Source organism: Amphiura filiformis, chromosome 2, assembly GCF_039555335.1.
Source record: "Amphiura filiformis chromosome 2, Afil_fr2py, whole genome shotgun sequence".
In the NCBI taxonomy this organism is placed as follows: domain Eukaryota; kingdom Metazoa; phylum Echinodermata; class Ophiuroidea; order Amphilepidida; family Amphiuridae; genus Amphiura; species Amphiura filiformis.
Window position 1 is genome coordinate 91,926,527 of NC_092629.1, and position 16,588 is coordinate 91,943,114.

The following is a 16,588-nucleotide window of genomic DNA, read 5'->3' on the forward strand; positions in this document are numbered from 1 at the left end:
GTCAATAAAGATTTTGAATAAAACGATGGAAACGGCGATTTATTATTACGATGGAAATATTTGTCGAACACGTATGCACAGTACGTACACGGCGTGCGGGATACACATACCCCCCCCCCAGGATCCAGATCTGCCGAGGATCGTACCGTATTACAACCGCGGGAGAACATGCATGGGCGCCATAGTAAATTCCAATTTTCTATGCTTTATCTCACTTGTTCGGCTCAAAATTAAAAGGGTACATATCTGACAGTAAAAGCTAACATTTTATGGAAACTAAATACTAATCTATTTTTACAGAAATGTTATAATATGGCTTTAACTCAATCAAATTATGAATCTTCACCCACCACCGCAACAGAATCCATTTCATGTGCGTCCAACTCTCAACTTTCACATAAAAAAATTCTTATCGCGCGGTGGAAATTTCGTCGGCGATAAGAGCTGAACTTTGTTCAACTGTCGGCAGAATTGCCATAAAAGAAGATGCAGATCCCACATGATTTTACAAACTCGCAGCATAGCGCAATGAAATTAAAATGTAAAAGCGTTAAGCCCGATCCTGACTCCACTTCGCAGCGCGATGCGATGCTGCGATGCTGCGATGCTCAAACATCTCAGCATCGCGCGATGAAATTAAAATGTACATTTTAATTTCATCGCGCGATGTTGCGATGTTTTAAAAGCACGTGGGGTCTGCATCTCCTTTTAAGGTTATCCTACCAACCTTGATTTTCCACCAGCCAATCACAAACGCTTAAAGCCCGATCCTGACTCCACTTCGCGGCGCGATGCGATGCTGCGATGCTATAAAAACTGTAATCTGAGCCAGGTTTTTACAAGCTCAGCGGTGAAAATTCTCCTCGCGCGGTGGAAATTTGGGTCCGCGAAAAAGTTGAACAATGTTCAACTTTTTCGCTTCGCGATATCGCAGCCGTGCACGTTTGTGATTGGCTGGTGGAAAATCAAGGTTGGTAGGATAACCTTAAAAGGAGATGCAGACCCCACGTGCTTTTAAAACATCGCAACATCGCGCGATGAAATTAAAATGTACATTTTAATTTCATCGCGCGATGCTGAGATGTTTGAGTATCGCAGCATCGCATCGCGCTGCGAAGTGGAGTCAGGATCGGGCTTAAGCCCAATCCTGACTCCACATCGCAGCGCGATGCGATGCTGTAAAATCTGAGCCAGGTTTTTACGAGCTCAGCGGTGAAACTTCTCATCGCGCGGTGGAAATTTCGGTCCGCGATGGAGTTGGAAAATGTTCAACTTTTTCTCATCGCGCTGCGATATCGCAGCTGTGCACGCTTCTGATTGGCTGCTGGAAAATCAAGGTCGACAGGATGCCCATAAAAGGAGATGCAGACCCCACATGATTTTAAAGCATCGCGTGATGAAATTGAAATGTACATTTTAATTTCATCGCGCGATGCTGGGATTTTTTCAAGGTCGGTTCATACTACCACCGCATTTGCGATACATTGCTTTACGATGCCGATATATCGATTACTTTTGCTGCAACTCAACGCAACTCGTTGCATTTCCAAGTTGAAATGTATTTAACTTTATTGCGATATCGCAATGCAGTACGATGCAGTGCGACAACGCACCGCATCGCAAAGCAACGCATCGCAAATGCGGTGGTAGTATGAACGGACCTTAGGCCAGCGAAGTTTCTATATGAAAGCACAGAGCGGGCAACAATTCTTCGCGATACTCGGTGATATTTTGATGAAGTATACATGAATGCCTTCGCGCGAAGCTGCGAATTAATTTTTTCATCACAGCTTATCGCGAAGTGGCGAATTGGAGTATACATCGGACTTCACGCTGCGATGTAGAGTCAAGACGCACGTACTGCATGCGGGGTTTTTTTCACTCACTATTATAGGTCCTACTTCTTTGAAACAGGGACGGGTTGCTCTTTGCCTGTGTGAACAGTGGTACAAGTTTTTACTCTGGTTTTGTAATCTTCGCTGTGCTTGGATTTATGGCGGGAAAACAAGATGTAGGCGTAGGAGAAGTGGCTAAAGGAGGTGAGTCTATAGGTCCGTTCATGTGCGATGCGTTGTTTTGCGATGCGGTGCGTTGCCTACAAACTACTGCATTGCGATATCGCTTGGAAATGCGGAAATGCGACGAGTTGCATTGAGTTGCGGCAAAAAGTAATCGATATATCGGCATCGCAACGCATCGCAAATGCGGTGGTAGTATGAACGGACCTTATGTATGCTAGCCATAAGGTGCGTTCATACTGCGCCGCAATTGATTTTCGATGGGGTGTGCATCGTACTGCAAAATACTGCATTGCAATATCGCAATAAAGTATTTTAACTTCGAAATGCGACGAGTTGCGTTGAGTTGCGGCAAAAAGTAATCGATATTGGCAACGCACCGCACCTTAAGCTTCAACATAACATAAAAAGTCCAATTTTTGAGATATTTTCCAAAATATTAAGAGCTATCTCGAGTACCACTGAACCAATACTGGGCTTGTTTCTACTCATTTAATTGCATCTTTCATACTGATTCCAAATATGGTGATAAAATTTCCAATTCTAAAATTTGTGCATTTTAAAAACAAAATTGAAACTGGTCTGTAGTCGACACCCACGAGGAGAGTTAAAAGAATTCAACAGCCTTTATTTTCTATATTCCTATATTGATAAAGATATGTTTACTTCGTTGAACATTTACTTGTTACAAATCTTACAAGTCGCCATCTCGTAGAAGCTCGTTGAAATTCCCCAAATATAAAATAAATAGCGCCATCTGTTGATGGTATTGTGCCTACTTTGATTGGACGAGAACTGACACATGCGACAGTGTATAATTAAGCAACCGCAGTAGTTATCAATGTGCAATAGTCAAGATATCTGGATATCTGGATATGGATCATTAACGCCAATTAAGCAGTATAAAAGTATATTGAATGTACTTTAAAGTTTTTCTATAAAGATCAATAATATCTACTGGCACTTTCAGGACCTGGTTTGGCTTTCATCGCCTATCCAGAAGCCGTAGCACAGATGCCCTTACCTCAACTCTGGGCTGTTTTATTCTTCATCATGGTTCTTCTCTTAGGAATAGATTCACAGGTAATCGCCGTGGTTATTTCATACTTTTATTACGTCGCTAACATAACTATAACCCGTCCTATATCATACACTTACGTCGCTATCATAACTATAAACCGTTCTGTCACAGTCTCGCTTTCACTTTTATGATGAAATTTGATCAGTTTCGCCCTCGAGCAATTATATATTAAAGGAAGAAATAGCAAAAGTGATCCTGCCTGGAATTGAACCCAACACCTCTGGTGTACGAGACCAGTGCCTTAACAACGGGACCTTAAGATTAGAGTACGAGACCAGTGCCTTAACCACGGGACCTTAAGATTACGCAGATTGGGAATTCAACAATGTTTCTTCATTTCTTTATTTGGATCCGAAGTTTAAAACTTTTATCTTCATCCAAGTAGGTTACTAAGTTATCTTCTTGTAGACATGTCCTTAATTTCCACCCCGAAAAGCCAGTATTGGGGGTAATAAATTATCTTTTCCTGATCTTATTTTCACATACCACTGTATTTACAATGAAAAAAAGAATATCTTCATTTTGGGGGCCCAAAATTTGGGGACCATGGCCCAGGCCCACTGCTTTTGTAGTGAAGCTTTGCTTTTGGACATTCTTAAACACTTGAGAACATTCCTGCAATTTTATTGGTTCTTACCCGTGTGATATGACACGATATCACACGGGTCAGCGCGTGTGCATGGATGCGATACGCGTACTTGCTATTTGAACCAATCGGAGACGCATAGCAACAACAGGACTGATCGATTTTAAGCCTTAGGTATAATTCCTTGCAAAATGTGGGATTTAATTTGATAAAAAATACTTATGATATTTTATTTGAATTTGAATTGAAGTGTTTAAGAATGAGAATAAAGGTATTGCTTTTAACCGCTGTCGTGCATCTATCGTCTCATATAACACGGGCGACATCATTATTTTTGGCGTAAAACAACTCGGCTTCGCCTCATTGTTTTACGTAAAATAACGATGTCGCCCGTGTTATATGAGACGATAGATGCACTCCAGGGGCTAAATACAATACCTTTATTCTCAAATTATCGTGTGTTTTTTAGTTTTGTCAATGCGAAGGTTTCATCACAGCGATCACTGACACTTGGCCGAATGTTTTTCGGAAAGGACACCGACGTGAAATGTTCGTTGCTGCATATTGCTCCATATCGTGCCTTGTCGGTATCTCCATGACGACCTACGTAAGTACAAGAACCCCTGAAATGATGACCAGTGTTATTAAAAATCCGTCCTTCTCACACTGGATGGCATATGTTGCGTGTTGAGAACATAGGCGTAGATCCCGGGGGATGGGGGGGGGGGATAAATTCCCCCCAATATTTTGCCAGGGGATGGCCCATACAATCATCCCCCCAATGTTGACGCCTGATAATGGGTTTCTGACCAAATTAACCTCATATGTGTCCATTTTAGCCCCAAAAGTGCAAATTTTCGCGCGCTACGCTCGCATTTATTCTACATTTACACCATATTTCATCAGTTTAGCTTATTCTGTCGCCAAAAGGTCAGCTGGATTGACTATACTTGAAGAATTTTTTCCAACTCCACCCCCCAATGTCAAAAAAGAAATCTACGCCACTGGTTGAGAAAGTATAGCCAATTAGAAGTACAACGTTTGTCCGGGTAGTTTTCCGTTGCAACATCGTAAAATGGGGTAAAATTTTTCAAATTGGGTTGATAATAAAAGAAAATGCGTATACATGCGTAACAAAACGGCTGAAAATGTAAGGCCTGAAAGTGACATTGACGTTACATGTGTCACGTCTTAGCATCGCGTAATACGCGGACAAAAATTTTATCATATCGAATACCCTACCGAAGAGGCCAGTCCGGTATTCATAATTGATTCCAAGATGAGTTAATAATGCGCCTGTCACACTACACCGAATAGGTCTTCCGTACAAGAAACGGATGGTATTTTAGTAAATCCGTTGTTGTTCGTCAATGATCGTTTTATGTTCTTTTTATGTCCTGCTATCATCCGCCAAATGCGTTTCGTGTTAGGTGATGTTCGTTAAGTCTGTCGGCAAGTTTTGTGCATGCATAAAACTTGAAACGGAGTGTACCGAATACACATGTTCGGTATTTATCCGATGTGTGTTCGTATGGTGCTGCATATTGCCGGAGTTTGTTCGCTCTCCTTTCGTTCATGTTCGTTCTTTGTTCGTTGCACTCGGCCCGTGTTCGTTGCAAATACGTTACTGTGAGGCCTTCACCCCCAAATATTCTTCCGAACTGGTGATTTCGCCACCGGATAGCATATTTTTGTATTCGGTGATGTACGTTGACCCAGACCGTCTTAGTGTCACACTACACCGGATCGGTCTTCCGTACAAGAAACGGATGGTATTTTAGCAAATCCGTTAGTGTTCGTCAATGTTCGTTTTATGTTCTTCATATGTCCTGCTATTATCCGCCAAATGCGTTTCGTGTTAGGTGATGTTTGTTTAGTCCGTCGACAATCCGTTTCAAGTTTTGTGCATGCACAAAACTTGAAACGGAGTGTGCTCGAATACACATGTTCGGAAGTTGTCCGATGTGTGTTCGTACTGTCCTGTATATATACCCTGGGTTTGTTCGTTATTCTTTCGTTTATATACCGCAGGTGTTTGGGAGGTTTCGCAGGCGCTTGTGCCGGATGTAGGCCTATGGCGAACATGTGCATCGATCAGGGGGGGGGGCTTTCTGAAGGGTGTGGGACGCAATATCAAATCCCCCAGTACTTTAGTGACTGACAAGTAGAAAAAAGGGGGAAAGGAGGAGAGAAAAAAAAAAAAAAGAAAGTGAGAAAATTTGAAGAGAGGAGAGAAGAGAAGAGAAGAGAAAGTTAAATTGCACGTAATTAGTAGGCCCATGCATGTAAGTAGTATTGAGGGAGTGGCACTTTCTGAAGGGTAGAGGACGCGATATCAAATTCCTACCAGTTTTAGTGATTGACAAGAAAGAAAAAAGAAGAGAAAACATGGAAAAGGTTAAATTGTACGTTATTGAGTAGGCCCATGATAGTAGTAAGCCTGTAGTATAGGCCTGTGATTATTATAGGCAGTGCTTAAATGTGGTTCCTTGGCCCAAAAGCCTGTGAAAATTACTGCCGGCCGTCCATATACGGCCCGTGACATTTTGTCACCAAAGTCAGTATTTAAGACGGACTTAGGTCTATTCCTGACTTTAACATATCAATCCATGCATGCTTTACCTGAAATTACGAGTCTGAAGTCTTATATCTAGGTGTCAGTGGACCAGTGTAACATTTTAAATTTTGCAAATTCAATTCGGGCCTTCTTTGTTTATTGTTTAAGGCACTAATAGTGTAAAGATAATGCACCAAAATTTTCCATTTTTAAAACTAAATTTTTACACAATAGGCCTAATAATGTAAATACAGTCCCCATGCAAATGGCTTCAATTGGACCTTCATTTTGAAAAATGGACAAGTCTGTCTTTTTGCTTCTGCTTTGGACATCCACGTGTTATGTTTAAAACAATTGTTTATATTATACAATAATGGTGAAAACTTTTCAATTTCTTCAATTAGACTTTCGTTTCACCAATTTGCGGCTTTTTCAAACTAAAATAGTATCCAATAATAGTGCTAAAATTGATCCACAAATGGCTTCAATTGGGCCTTCATTATCCAAAGGTTTCTCACCTCTATTCCCCCCCCCCCCCGGACACTGGTTGCCCCGATATGTAAGATTTGTAGCCTTTTTTGTACTTTTGTCAAACCTTTTTGTAAGTTTTTCCCCTTAAAAGTTGTCTTTCCTCACTTTGTCCACCCTCTGAAAACGTGCTTGTTACGCCACTGCCTCTGAGGGGCCTCAAACCCTCTCAAACACCCTCTCTTCCCCCACTTTTCTGATAGGGTCGAAGTCCCTGCTGGTGCCACATGGGACGGATTCGCCGGTCATTTATCGGACGTTGAACGATCGGATATAAGACGCCTGCAGGATTATTAGCGGCCACAACGCATAGAGAGACGGACGAGAATCGGACCCCCAAATCCGGTCATTTGTCGGACGTTGAACGATCGTATATAAGACGCCTGCAGGATTATTAGCGGCCACAACGCATAGAGAGACAAACGAGAATCGGACCCCCAAATCCGGTCATTTGTCGGACGTTGAACGATCGTATATAAGACACCTGCAGGATTATTAGCGGCCACAACGCATAGAGAGACGAACGGGAATCGGACCACAAATCCCACCGAATCTCCTGCCGGACTGGTGATTTTTCCAACGGATAAAATATTTTTGTATACGGTGATGTTCGTTAACCCAGTCCGTCGTAGTGTGACAGACCTATAACGTTTTCATCAACGTTATTCAGTATGCCTATATTTATATAAATTGCTTTAGTAGTGTAACACATAAACAAGTACCGCCGGATCCGTAGCGGTCGCTGCGGGACAAGGAATTCAATTTTGCAGTGTTGGTGTCTTTGAAGCAGGTTCAAGTTTGACCCCTATTTTGACCTGTAACCCCTCTGTGAGCTTAACCTTTGAGGGCGCTCATCTTAAAATAATGCCAGAAAGGGTATTTCCATCCACACCAAGAAAAAGAACCAAGGGAGAACAGTGCCAGTGCATTGATTGGTCACCCCAGGTTAAATAAGAAATAAATAAATAAAATAAATAAATAAATTTGAAAAATTGTGTTCGGAAACCAATTTTGGACACTTTTGATGTCCAAACGATTTTCGGGAAAAAAGCGTCATGACATCGAAAGTGTTCGGAAACCGATTTCGGACACTTTTGATGTCCAAACGATTTTCGGGGAAAAAGCGTCTTGACATCAAAAGTGTTCGGAAACAGATTTCGGGCACTTTTGATGTCCAAACGATTTTCGGGAAAAAGCGTCTTGACATCGAAAGTGTTCGGAAACCGATTTCGGACACGTTTGATGTCCAAACGATTTTCGGAAAGAAAGCGTCTTGACATCGAAAGTGTTCGAAACCGATTTCGGACACTTTTGATGTCCAAACGATTTTCGGAAAAAGCGTCTTCACATCAAAAGTGTTCTGTAACCGATTTCGGACACCTTTGATGTCCAAACGATTTTCGGGGAAAAAGCGTCTTGACATCAAAAGTGTTCGGATACCGATTTCGGACAGTTTTGATGTCCAAACGATTTTCGGGAAAAAAGCGTCTTGACATCGAAAGTGTTCGGAAACCGATTTCGGACACGTTTGATGACCAAACGATTTTCGGAAAGAAAGCGTCTTGACATCGAAAGTGTTCGAAACCGATTTCGGACACTTTTGATGTCCAAACGATTTTCGAAAAAAGCGTCTTGACATCAAAAGTGTTCGAAACCGATTTCGGACACTTTTGATGTCCAAACGATTTTCGGAAAAAGCGTCTTGACATCAAAAGTGTTCGAAACCGATTTCGGACACCTTTGATGTCCAAACGATTTTCGGGAAAAAAGCGTCTTGACATCAAAAGTGTTCGGAAACCGATTTCGGACGCTTTTGATGTCCAAACGATTTTCGGGGAAAAAGCGTCTTGACATCAAAAGTGTTCGAAACCGATTTCGGACACTTTTGATGTCCAAACGATTTTAGGGGAAAAGCGTCTTGACATCAAAAGTGTTCGGAAACCGATTTCGGACACTTGATGTCCAAACAATTTTCCGGGAAAAAGCGTCTTGACATCAAAAGTGTTCGAAACCGATTTCGGACACTTGATGTCCAAACGATTTTCGGGAAAAAAGCGTCTTGACATCGAAAGTGTTCGGAAACCGATTTCGGACACGTTTGATGTCCAAACGATTTTCGGAAAGAAAGCGTCTTGACATCGAAAGTGTTCGAAACCGATTTCGGACACTTTTGATGTCCAAACGATTTTCGGAAAAGTGTTCGGAAACCGATTTCGGACACTTTTGATTTCCAAACGATTTTCGGGAAAAAAGCGTCTTGACATCAAAAGTGTTCGGAAACCGATTTCGGACACTTTTGATGTCCAAACGATTTTCGGGAAAAGCGTCTTGACATCAAAAGTGTTCGAAACCGATTTCGGACACTTTTGATGTCCACACGATTTTCGGGAAAAAAGCGTCTTGACATCAAAAGTGTTCAGAAACCGATTTCGGACACTTTTGATGTCCACACGATTTTCGGGAAAAAAGCGCCTTGACATCAAGTGTTAAATCCCCTAATTTCCCTTAATTCTTGTCAATTTCCTTAATTCACCAGAATTTCCTTAATTCTCTTCAATTTCCTTAACTTCCCTCAATGTTCCCAATTTCCCCTCAATTTCTCTTCAATTTCCCTTAACTTCCCTCAATGTTCCCAATTTCCCCTCAATTTCCGCTCTTTTTCCCAAATTTCTCTTAACTGCCCTCTATTTTCCCAAATTTCCCTTAATTCTTGTCAATTTCCTTAATTCACCTGAATTTCCTGAATTTCCTTAATTCTCTTCAATTTCCTTATAACTTCCCTCAGTGTTCCCAATTCTCCCTCAATTTCCCCTCATTTTCCCAAATTTCCCTTAAATTCCCTCTATTTTCCCAAATTTCCCTTAATTCACCTGAATTTCCCTTAATTCTCCTCAATTTTCCCAAATTTCCCTTAATTCCCCTCAATTTTCCCCAATTCCCCTCAATTTCCTTTAATTGCCCACAAAATCAATTATTTCACCTGAATTTCCCTGAATTTCCCTTAATTCCCCCAAAATTGCCCTTAATTTCCCCCATTCCCCTCATGTTCCCCACTTTTCCTAAATTTCTCTTAATTGCCCTATAGGCCCTCTCCCTCACCAAGTAGTACCATAGCCATGTGACAAACGATGTTGACGTAACAGCATTTTTTAGAAATTGTTGAAAATCGTGTAATGCCCCTTTAATGACATAATTAGCATATTTCGGGACGAAACTCTTTTCCAGTATGGGGCCGGTACCTGCCTTCCCCCTCTCTAAGTACCATAGCCATGCGACAAACGATGTTGACGTAACAACATTTTTTAGAAATTGTTGAAAATCGTGTAATGCCCCTTTAATGACATAATTAGCATATTTCGGGACGAAACTCTTTTTCCAGTATGGGGCCGGTACCTGCCTTCCCCCTCTCTAAGTACCATAGCCATGCGACAAACGATGTTGACGTAACAACATTTTTTAGAAATTGTTGAAAATCGTGTAATATCCCTTTAATGACCTAATTAGCATATTTCGGGACGAAACTCTTTTCCAGTATGGGGCCGGTATAGGCCCTCCCCCTCACCAAGTACCATAGCCATGCGACAAACGATGTTGACGTAACAGCAGCTTTTAGCGTTTGTTACTAACGGACTAACGGACGGACTAACGGACGGACGGACGGAGAGACATGGTGACTTATAGAGCTGCTACCCGCAGCTAAAAACGCCTAACAAAAAGTAATCACCCCTTTATTACGATATAAAACTCAAAATCTATGCATCAAATTTAAACAAGTATTCCTGAAAAAAATTGGTGTCAGTTCCAATTTACAATGTAACTATTATTTTAATGTAATGTTAAAGAGAAGTTTTTCACTGCAGCACTGACAAGAACATTTAGTGGTAGTTCATTTTATCATTAAATAGGCCTAATTACACACTTACATAGGCGTGCGTGTTTTGGCGCAACGTCAGCTTTCTATTCTTCAAATTTTTTCACAGGAGGAAGATCGCGAATTTCATCATTCGATATCAGCAATGTATCAGGCCCTTGCAACTCCTATACCAGCGCAATTCAAAAAGATTTTTGTTTAATTAACACTGGACATGCTGGATGTTTTTATAAAAATATTGTATGTGATGAAGAAGGGGGCTGGTGGTTTATTTGTGTAAAGGTCAAAATAGGATTCGAATAGGGTCAGGACTCTGTTTTGTCATCTTCCTTCTGTGGGTCTTTGAACCTGCTCATTGTCTGGTGTTTTTTGTTGTTGTTTTTTTTTGTTTTTTTTGTAATTTTGATTTTGAAATGGAGCCTTCATCTTTGGTTCGAGTTGTATTTTTTCCTGAATGTATTTTAATGCTTTCTCTCCCCCACCAGCTCTAAGTACTGATAAAATACAAAAAACTGAAAAAGAAAGAAAAAAAAAAGATGTGGACACCATCAGTTCCCCCGTGTATTATCCGCCGGCGCCATTATCACGTGACTGTAGAAAAATGCTGCTGCCACCAGATATAGGCTAAGTAAAACAGCGTATTACTATCAAGACTTATGTCGATATTACCAAGACAGAGATAAGTGTCTGACGTCATCTGTCAAAGTCGTGATGACTTGCAAAACTCGGCGGTAAACCGGGCCATGATTTTAAGCTTATTGTTAATTTTGCACCTTCAAACATACAAACCATCTCAAAAGTTAGGTCTTTATAGTAGGAAACCTTTTTGGGCGAAGGCACCATGTCAACAATGCCTAGAAAAGTTGCTTTTTGCTTTGTAAAAGTACGTAATTTTTCGGCACTTCCTGGTCAGCATGGAAGCAGGTCGATTCGGCAAAATCAATTCGTCCACAGTTGACTTGGCCATATGTTGACTTGGCCATATGCCAATTCATGCATTTGGCCCCAAGCTAAGTCAGCCACAAACCAATTCGATATTGACTAAAAGCACAGATATTGTTCCAATATCTGTGCTAAAAGGGATAAACGATTTAATATATTAATGAATATATGTGACCGTCCATCTCGAAACAGCTGTAAAGTCGGCTCGCGGTCAATTTTGTTTTATTTCGTGTTTAGAAAATATATCATAAGCTTTAAAATGAAAAATCATTTGACTCCAAACGATATCCAGAAGTAAAAAAAAAGAAAGAGGGTTAAGTGCACAAAGTACAAAAAAGTGACTATATCTCATTAACCGATGATCCTACAGATATGCGACCACTGACTTTTTTTTCCCTTATGACCAGAGGAAAAATTCGACATATGGCACGACTCGAGGATATTTGGTTAAAAAGATAGAGGGTTAAGTGCACAAAATCAAAAAAAGTGACTATATCTCATTAACCAATGATCCTACAGATATGCGACCACTGACATTTTTTGTTCCTTATGACCAAGGGAAAAGTTTGACATATCTCACGACTCTGTAGGAAATGATGTACATCATCATCATCATACATCATCATTTTATTTTCATTCAAATCAACATACAAAATATAAAAGACACAACATTTGAAAGAGGAGATGCTCAAAAGGCCCAAAGGCCTGAAGCGAGCACCCCCTTACACTGCCTTAAGTTACAACATACCGTACAATTACACAAAGTTAACAAATAAAAAAAAAAAGAAAGAGGAGAAGAACATGCAAAGAAAGACTCCAATATAAATATTTATAATGACCAGAGGAAAAATTTGACATATGGCACGACTCTCTAGGATATTTGGTTAAAAATAAAAAGTGAATACATCTTATTAACCAATACAGAACATGCAAAGAAAGACTCCAATATAAATATTTATAACATTTCATATAGATATTCCACAGTCCACACAAGAAATTGATAGTTGGAGTGGAGATGGGGGGGGTGAGGTCATTAAATAATCCCTAAATATTAGATGTAATTTTTTATTAGATTTTTCTTTATTTGTAACTTAAACTGGTTTACTGATTTTGCCATCTTTATATATTTATCAGTAATATTCCATTTCCTAGGACCGGAAGCCCGTGTTGTGAGGGCCACAAACTGCGGCTACGTACAGATACGCGAACGCTGACTTGTTTTGTTCTTTATGACCAGAGGAAAAATTCGACATCGCACGACTCTTTAGGATATTTGGTTTAAAAGATAGAGGGTTATTGCACAAAGTACAACGAATTGGTTTGTGACTGAATGCAAGACATCAATTCATCTAAATATACAGATTTGGTGTAAAAACAACGGTTATGGAGAAAATCACGAAATAGTTAAATTTGCCCAACTTTTTTGTACATCAATATACAGGGTTCGAATTGGCATGTGGGCGATTTGGTTTGGGGCTGAATTGACGAATAGTATCGATATCGATATTGATATTTTTACAGAGCACGTGATATTTCGATATGATGATTAGAATTGTCACGTGATCGTCAAACCTGTACTAAAGGTGTCAGTTCTGCAGGAACTGACACAAAAACTGAAATAAGAAAAACAAACCCAGGTTAATTCTGTAAATTTTGATACCTCATTAACTGGATAGCTCAAAGTTTTAGCCATGGCGACTCCTTGATGAAAAAGATGCATTTGCACTAAAAAGCTACTCAAGTCAGTGTACCATACGCCGTAGAAGTGACGTCATAATCGGATTAACTACCATAGCAATAGATGAATACAATTTTTGAATAGACCGCCCTACACTACAAGCAGATTACACTTATCACCTGTGTATGTCACAGACATAGATTGAATACAATACCGTTCTTTTCAAAGAAACTTATCTTACAGGTGCGAGTGATCAGCCTTTCTTTGACATCTATGGTTCAATGCATCGGTACCGAGTGAACGTTGTAGTGCAAGGCCATGGGGCGGTATAGTCAAAATTGTATTCATCTATTGCAATGGTAGTTAATCCGATCAACTACGTCACTTCTACATGACTGGTCAAGGATGACCCGCGGTGACCAGTGATGACCAGACACTCTAGCAAAAAAGGCAACATTTTCAATGGGTTTAGGTGCAACTTTTGAATGAGAGTCTTTTTCATTCAAAGGTTCAGCATGGCAACAAATTTTGGACTATTAAGACAACATTTGCAAAACAAAACTTTTGCTATTTCAATTTTAGATTTAGATTTAATTGTAAACATTTGTATTTGTAACTTTAATATTAATTATACCAGTTTGTTTGGTGAATATTAATAAAATATTGATTATTGAAAAATATTGATTCATAGATTTTGAGTTATTATCTCATAATAAGGGGGAGGGGTAATGACATTTTGATAGATGTTTATTTTGATGGTCTCTTTGTCTCAGGGAGGTATCTATCTGGTGCAGCTATTCGACTACTATTCTGCAAGTGGATCTGCGTTACTGTGGATTGCATTCTTTGAGACTATTGCCATATCTTACTTCTATGGTAAAGCAGAATAACCCTGCGACAAAAAGTATCCGAACACTTGGAAATAATCCTAATTTTAAACCTAAATAATAACTAATTTTTTAATAGATGCACTAATCCTGCTCATTAGGACACCCCTTTGAAGTTTTCGGATACTTTTTGGCGCAGTATACTAATATTTATCATGTTTGTCAAGCCTATATGTCATGTATGTGTTACCTTGTTACTTATAGGCATCATATCCCCTTGGCTCGATCTTGTGATCTTGACGGCCGATGTTTGATTGATCCCTAGTATTTGTGCAAATATTTTTAACATCTTTTTGCCAAACTACTGTATTAAGGAATCGGATATAAACATTTGCACAATATTTTTGTGGAAGCTTTGAGTACACCAGACATATCGAATTGCATTCTGAATGCGAGGAATGTCCTTCTGATATCAAATAATTTTGAGTTTGTGAAATTCGCGATACAAAACAAATTTTATAAAATTATAAAAATTTGATATTTTTTAAAACTTTTTGATATTTAACAGTCCTCGAAGTAAACTTTACAAATCTTATGATATGTACTTAAAGTGTATGTAGCTGGGATGAAAAACCAACAATCAATTGAAAATTTTGATCTTTTTTTTTGAGGGAGAGTGGAATGTATATCTTCAATATGAAAGGTCAAAATTTTCAATTTTTAATCATTTGCCATAATTATTTGCGATATCAGGTACAAATCCAAAATTAATAATTAGATTGAATACTTCTAATACATTGGAATTCAATCTATTTCAATTCAAATGTTTTAATCCAATTTCGGATTTGTCTATGATTGCAATCGATTAGATTGAATTTTCAATCTAAGGGATCTATAGACTTATGGATGAGTTGACCTCAATGTTTTTCAACAAAAGCAAGAGTGAACCCCATGCAACCACTGCACTGTTCAATAGCCTCATTGTGATGTGGCGGGAGTTTTAAAAACACGAGTCCTAAACAAAATATGATGCGCGTGCATACTGCCAGGCAAAAACAAAGGAAATTGTGATGATGCGTGCGCATACTGCCAGGCATTGACGTCAGAAGTCAACTCATCTATAGATCATTCCTATAATTGGCACCTTCCTGCCGTTGACGGAGTGAACATTGATATCACGTATTATAGGGTAGCGAATGCGGGATGAAGAAGGGTATCACGTAATTAGTCCATTATTTTATAATCATGTAATACCCTTCTCAACCTCGTTTTCGTTATTTTATAGCAGGCGGTATAATAGAACACGCGACACGTGAATGATTTACGAGGCTGCCGAAACTGCAAGGCTGACAGCCCGTTCAAGACGGTTAGCAGTAACAAATTAAAGAACAACACCAGTGGCGTAGCGTGGGTCATCACATGGGGGGGGCACCGACCATGATTGAGGGGCATCGGGTCTGATGGGGGCACGGGCACAAGCCGTTTTTGGGCAATTTTCCTATGGGATTTTTTAAAATTTCAGATCGATTGGGGGCACGTGCCCCCAGTGCCCCTATGACGCTACGTCACTGAACAACATAAATACTTGCAGTGGGGCACTTTTCGGGGCTCCGACGGTTTTAGAATAACATAATTTTGCTTTGACACCACAGAACACATTTAGAATTGTTTGTGAAGATTTCATGATTACGTGTTAATCCAATGGCGACGTCAAAAATCGCGATATCGCATCCGACACCCCCTGTTTATAATACGTGATATCGATGTTCACACCAACAGGGACAGGAAGGTTCAAATTATAGGAATGGTCTATAGAGCGTCATACAGATAAATAAAATAATAAATACAAATTCAAAGTATAGAACTTTGGAAAAGGCAATCGTTACTGCTAGTTTCACAGCATACCCTCACTTACGATCATTAGGTATACCGATCATCAGACGAATAATTTGTCATGGTTTCAACTTAACAGAAATGCATATACATGTGTGTACATTCTGTGGTGTCAGAATCATGACAAAGCCACCTCCACCACAGCCTCTACTCCAAAAGTAGTCAAAAGTGCTCAACCACTATAAATAGTGGGGGCGTAATATACCAAGTAATATCATCATGCATTTCTGTTAAGTTGTAACCATGACAAATTATCCGTCTGATGATCGGTATACCCAATGATCGCATGAAGTGAGGGTATGCTGTGAAACTAGTAGTAACGGTTGCCTTTTCCAGAGGTCTATACTTTGAATTTGTTTTCTACGCTCACCTGTAATGGGCTTGAGCACTTTTAATTCCAAAGTTAGTCACCTGAAAAATAATACTTGTTATAAAATAATAAATATATATTGCAGGAGGTAATCGTTTTCTTGATAATTTGAGGTGCATGTTGACGATTGATGCAGAGCATTCAACATTGTGGAATGTGTTAGAAAAATATTTGAAGATTTGCTGGTTCGTTGTTACACCAATCTCAATAGCGGTGAGTTCTCAAGCACCCTGTTAA

The 16,588-nt window shown here is 39.7% G+C and overlaps 1 protein-coding gene across 1 annotated transcript in view; it reads left to right on the plus strand.

Annotated features, from left to right (window-relative positions):
• The window catches only part of LOC140172079 (sodium- and chloride-dependent taurine transporter-like), a 38,557-nt gene extending 21,969 nt beyond the window's left edge, over positions 1-16,588 (plus strand). Inside the window, exons 7-11 of the mRNA XM_072195428.1 lie at positions 1,915-2,039; positions 2,989-3,101; positions 4,155-4,292; positions 14,035-14,137; positions 16,437-16,588. Coding sequence (XP_072051529.1) covers positions 1,915-2,039; positions 2,989-3,101; positions 4,155-4,292; positions 14,035-14,137; positions 16,437-16,588 — 631 coding nt within the window. The remainder of the gene's footprint in view (positions 1-1,914; positions 2,040-2,988; positions 3,102-4,154; positions 4,293-14,034; positions 14,138-16,436) is intronic.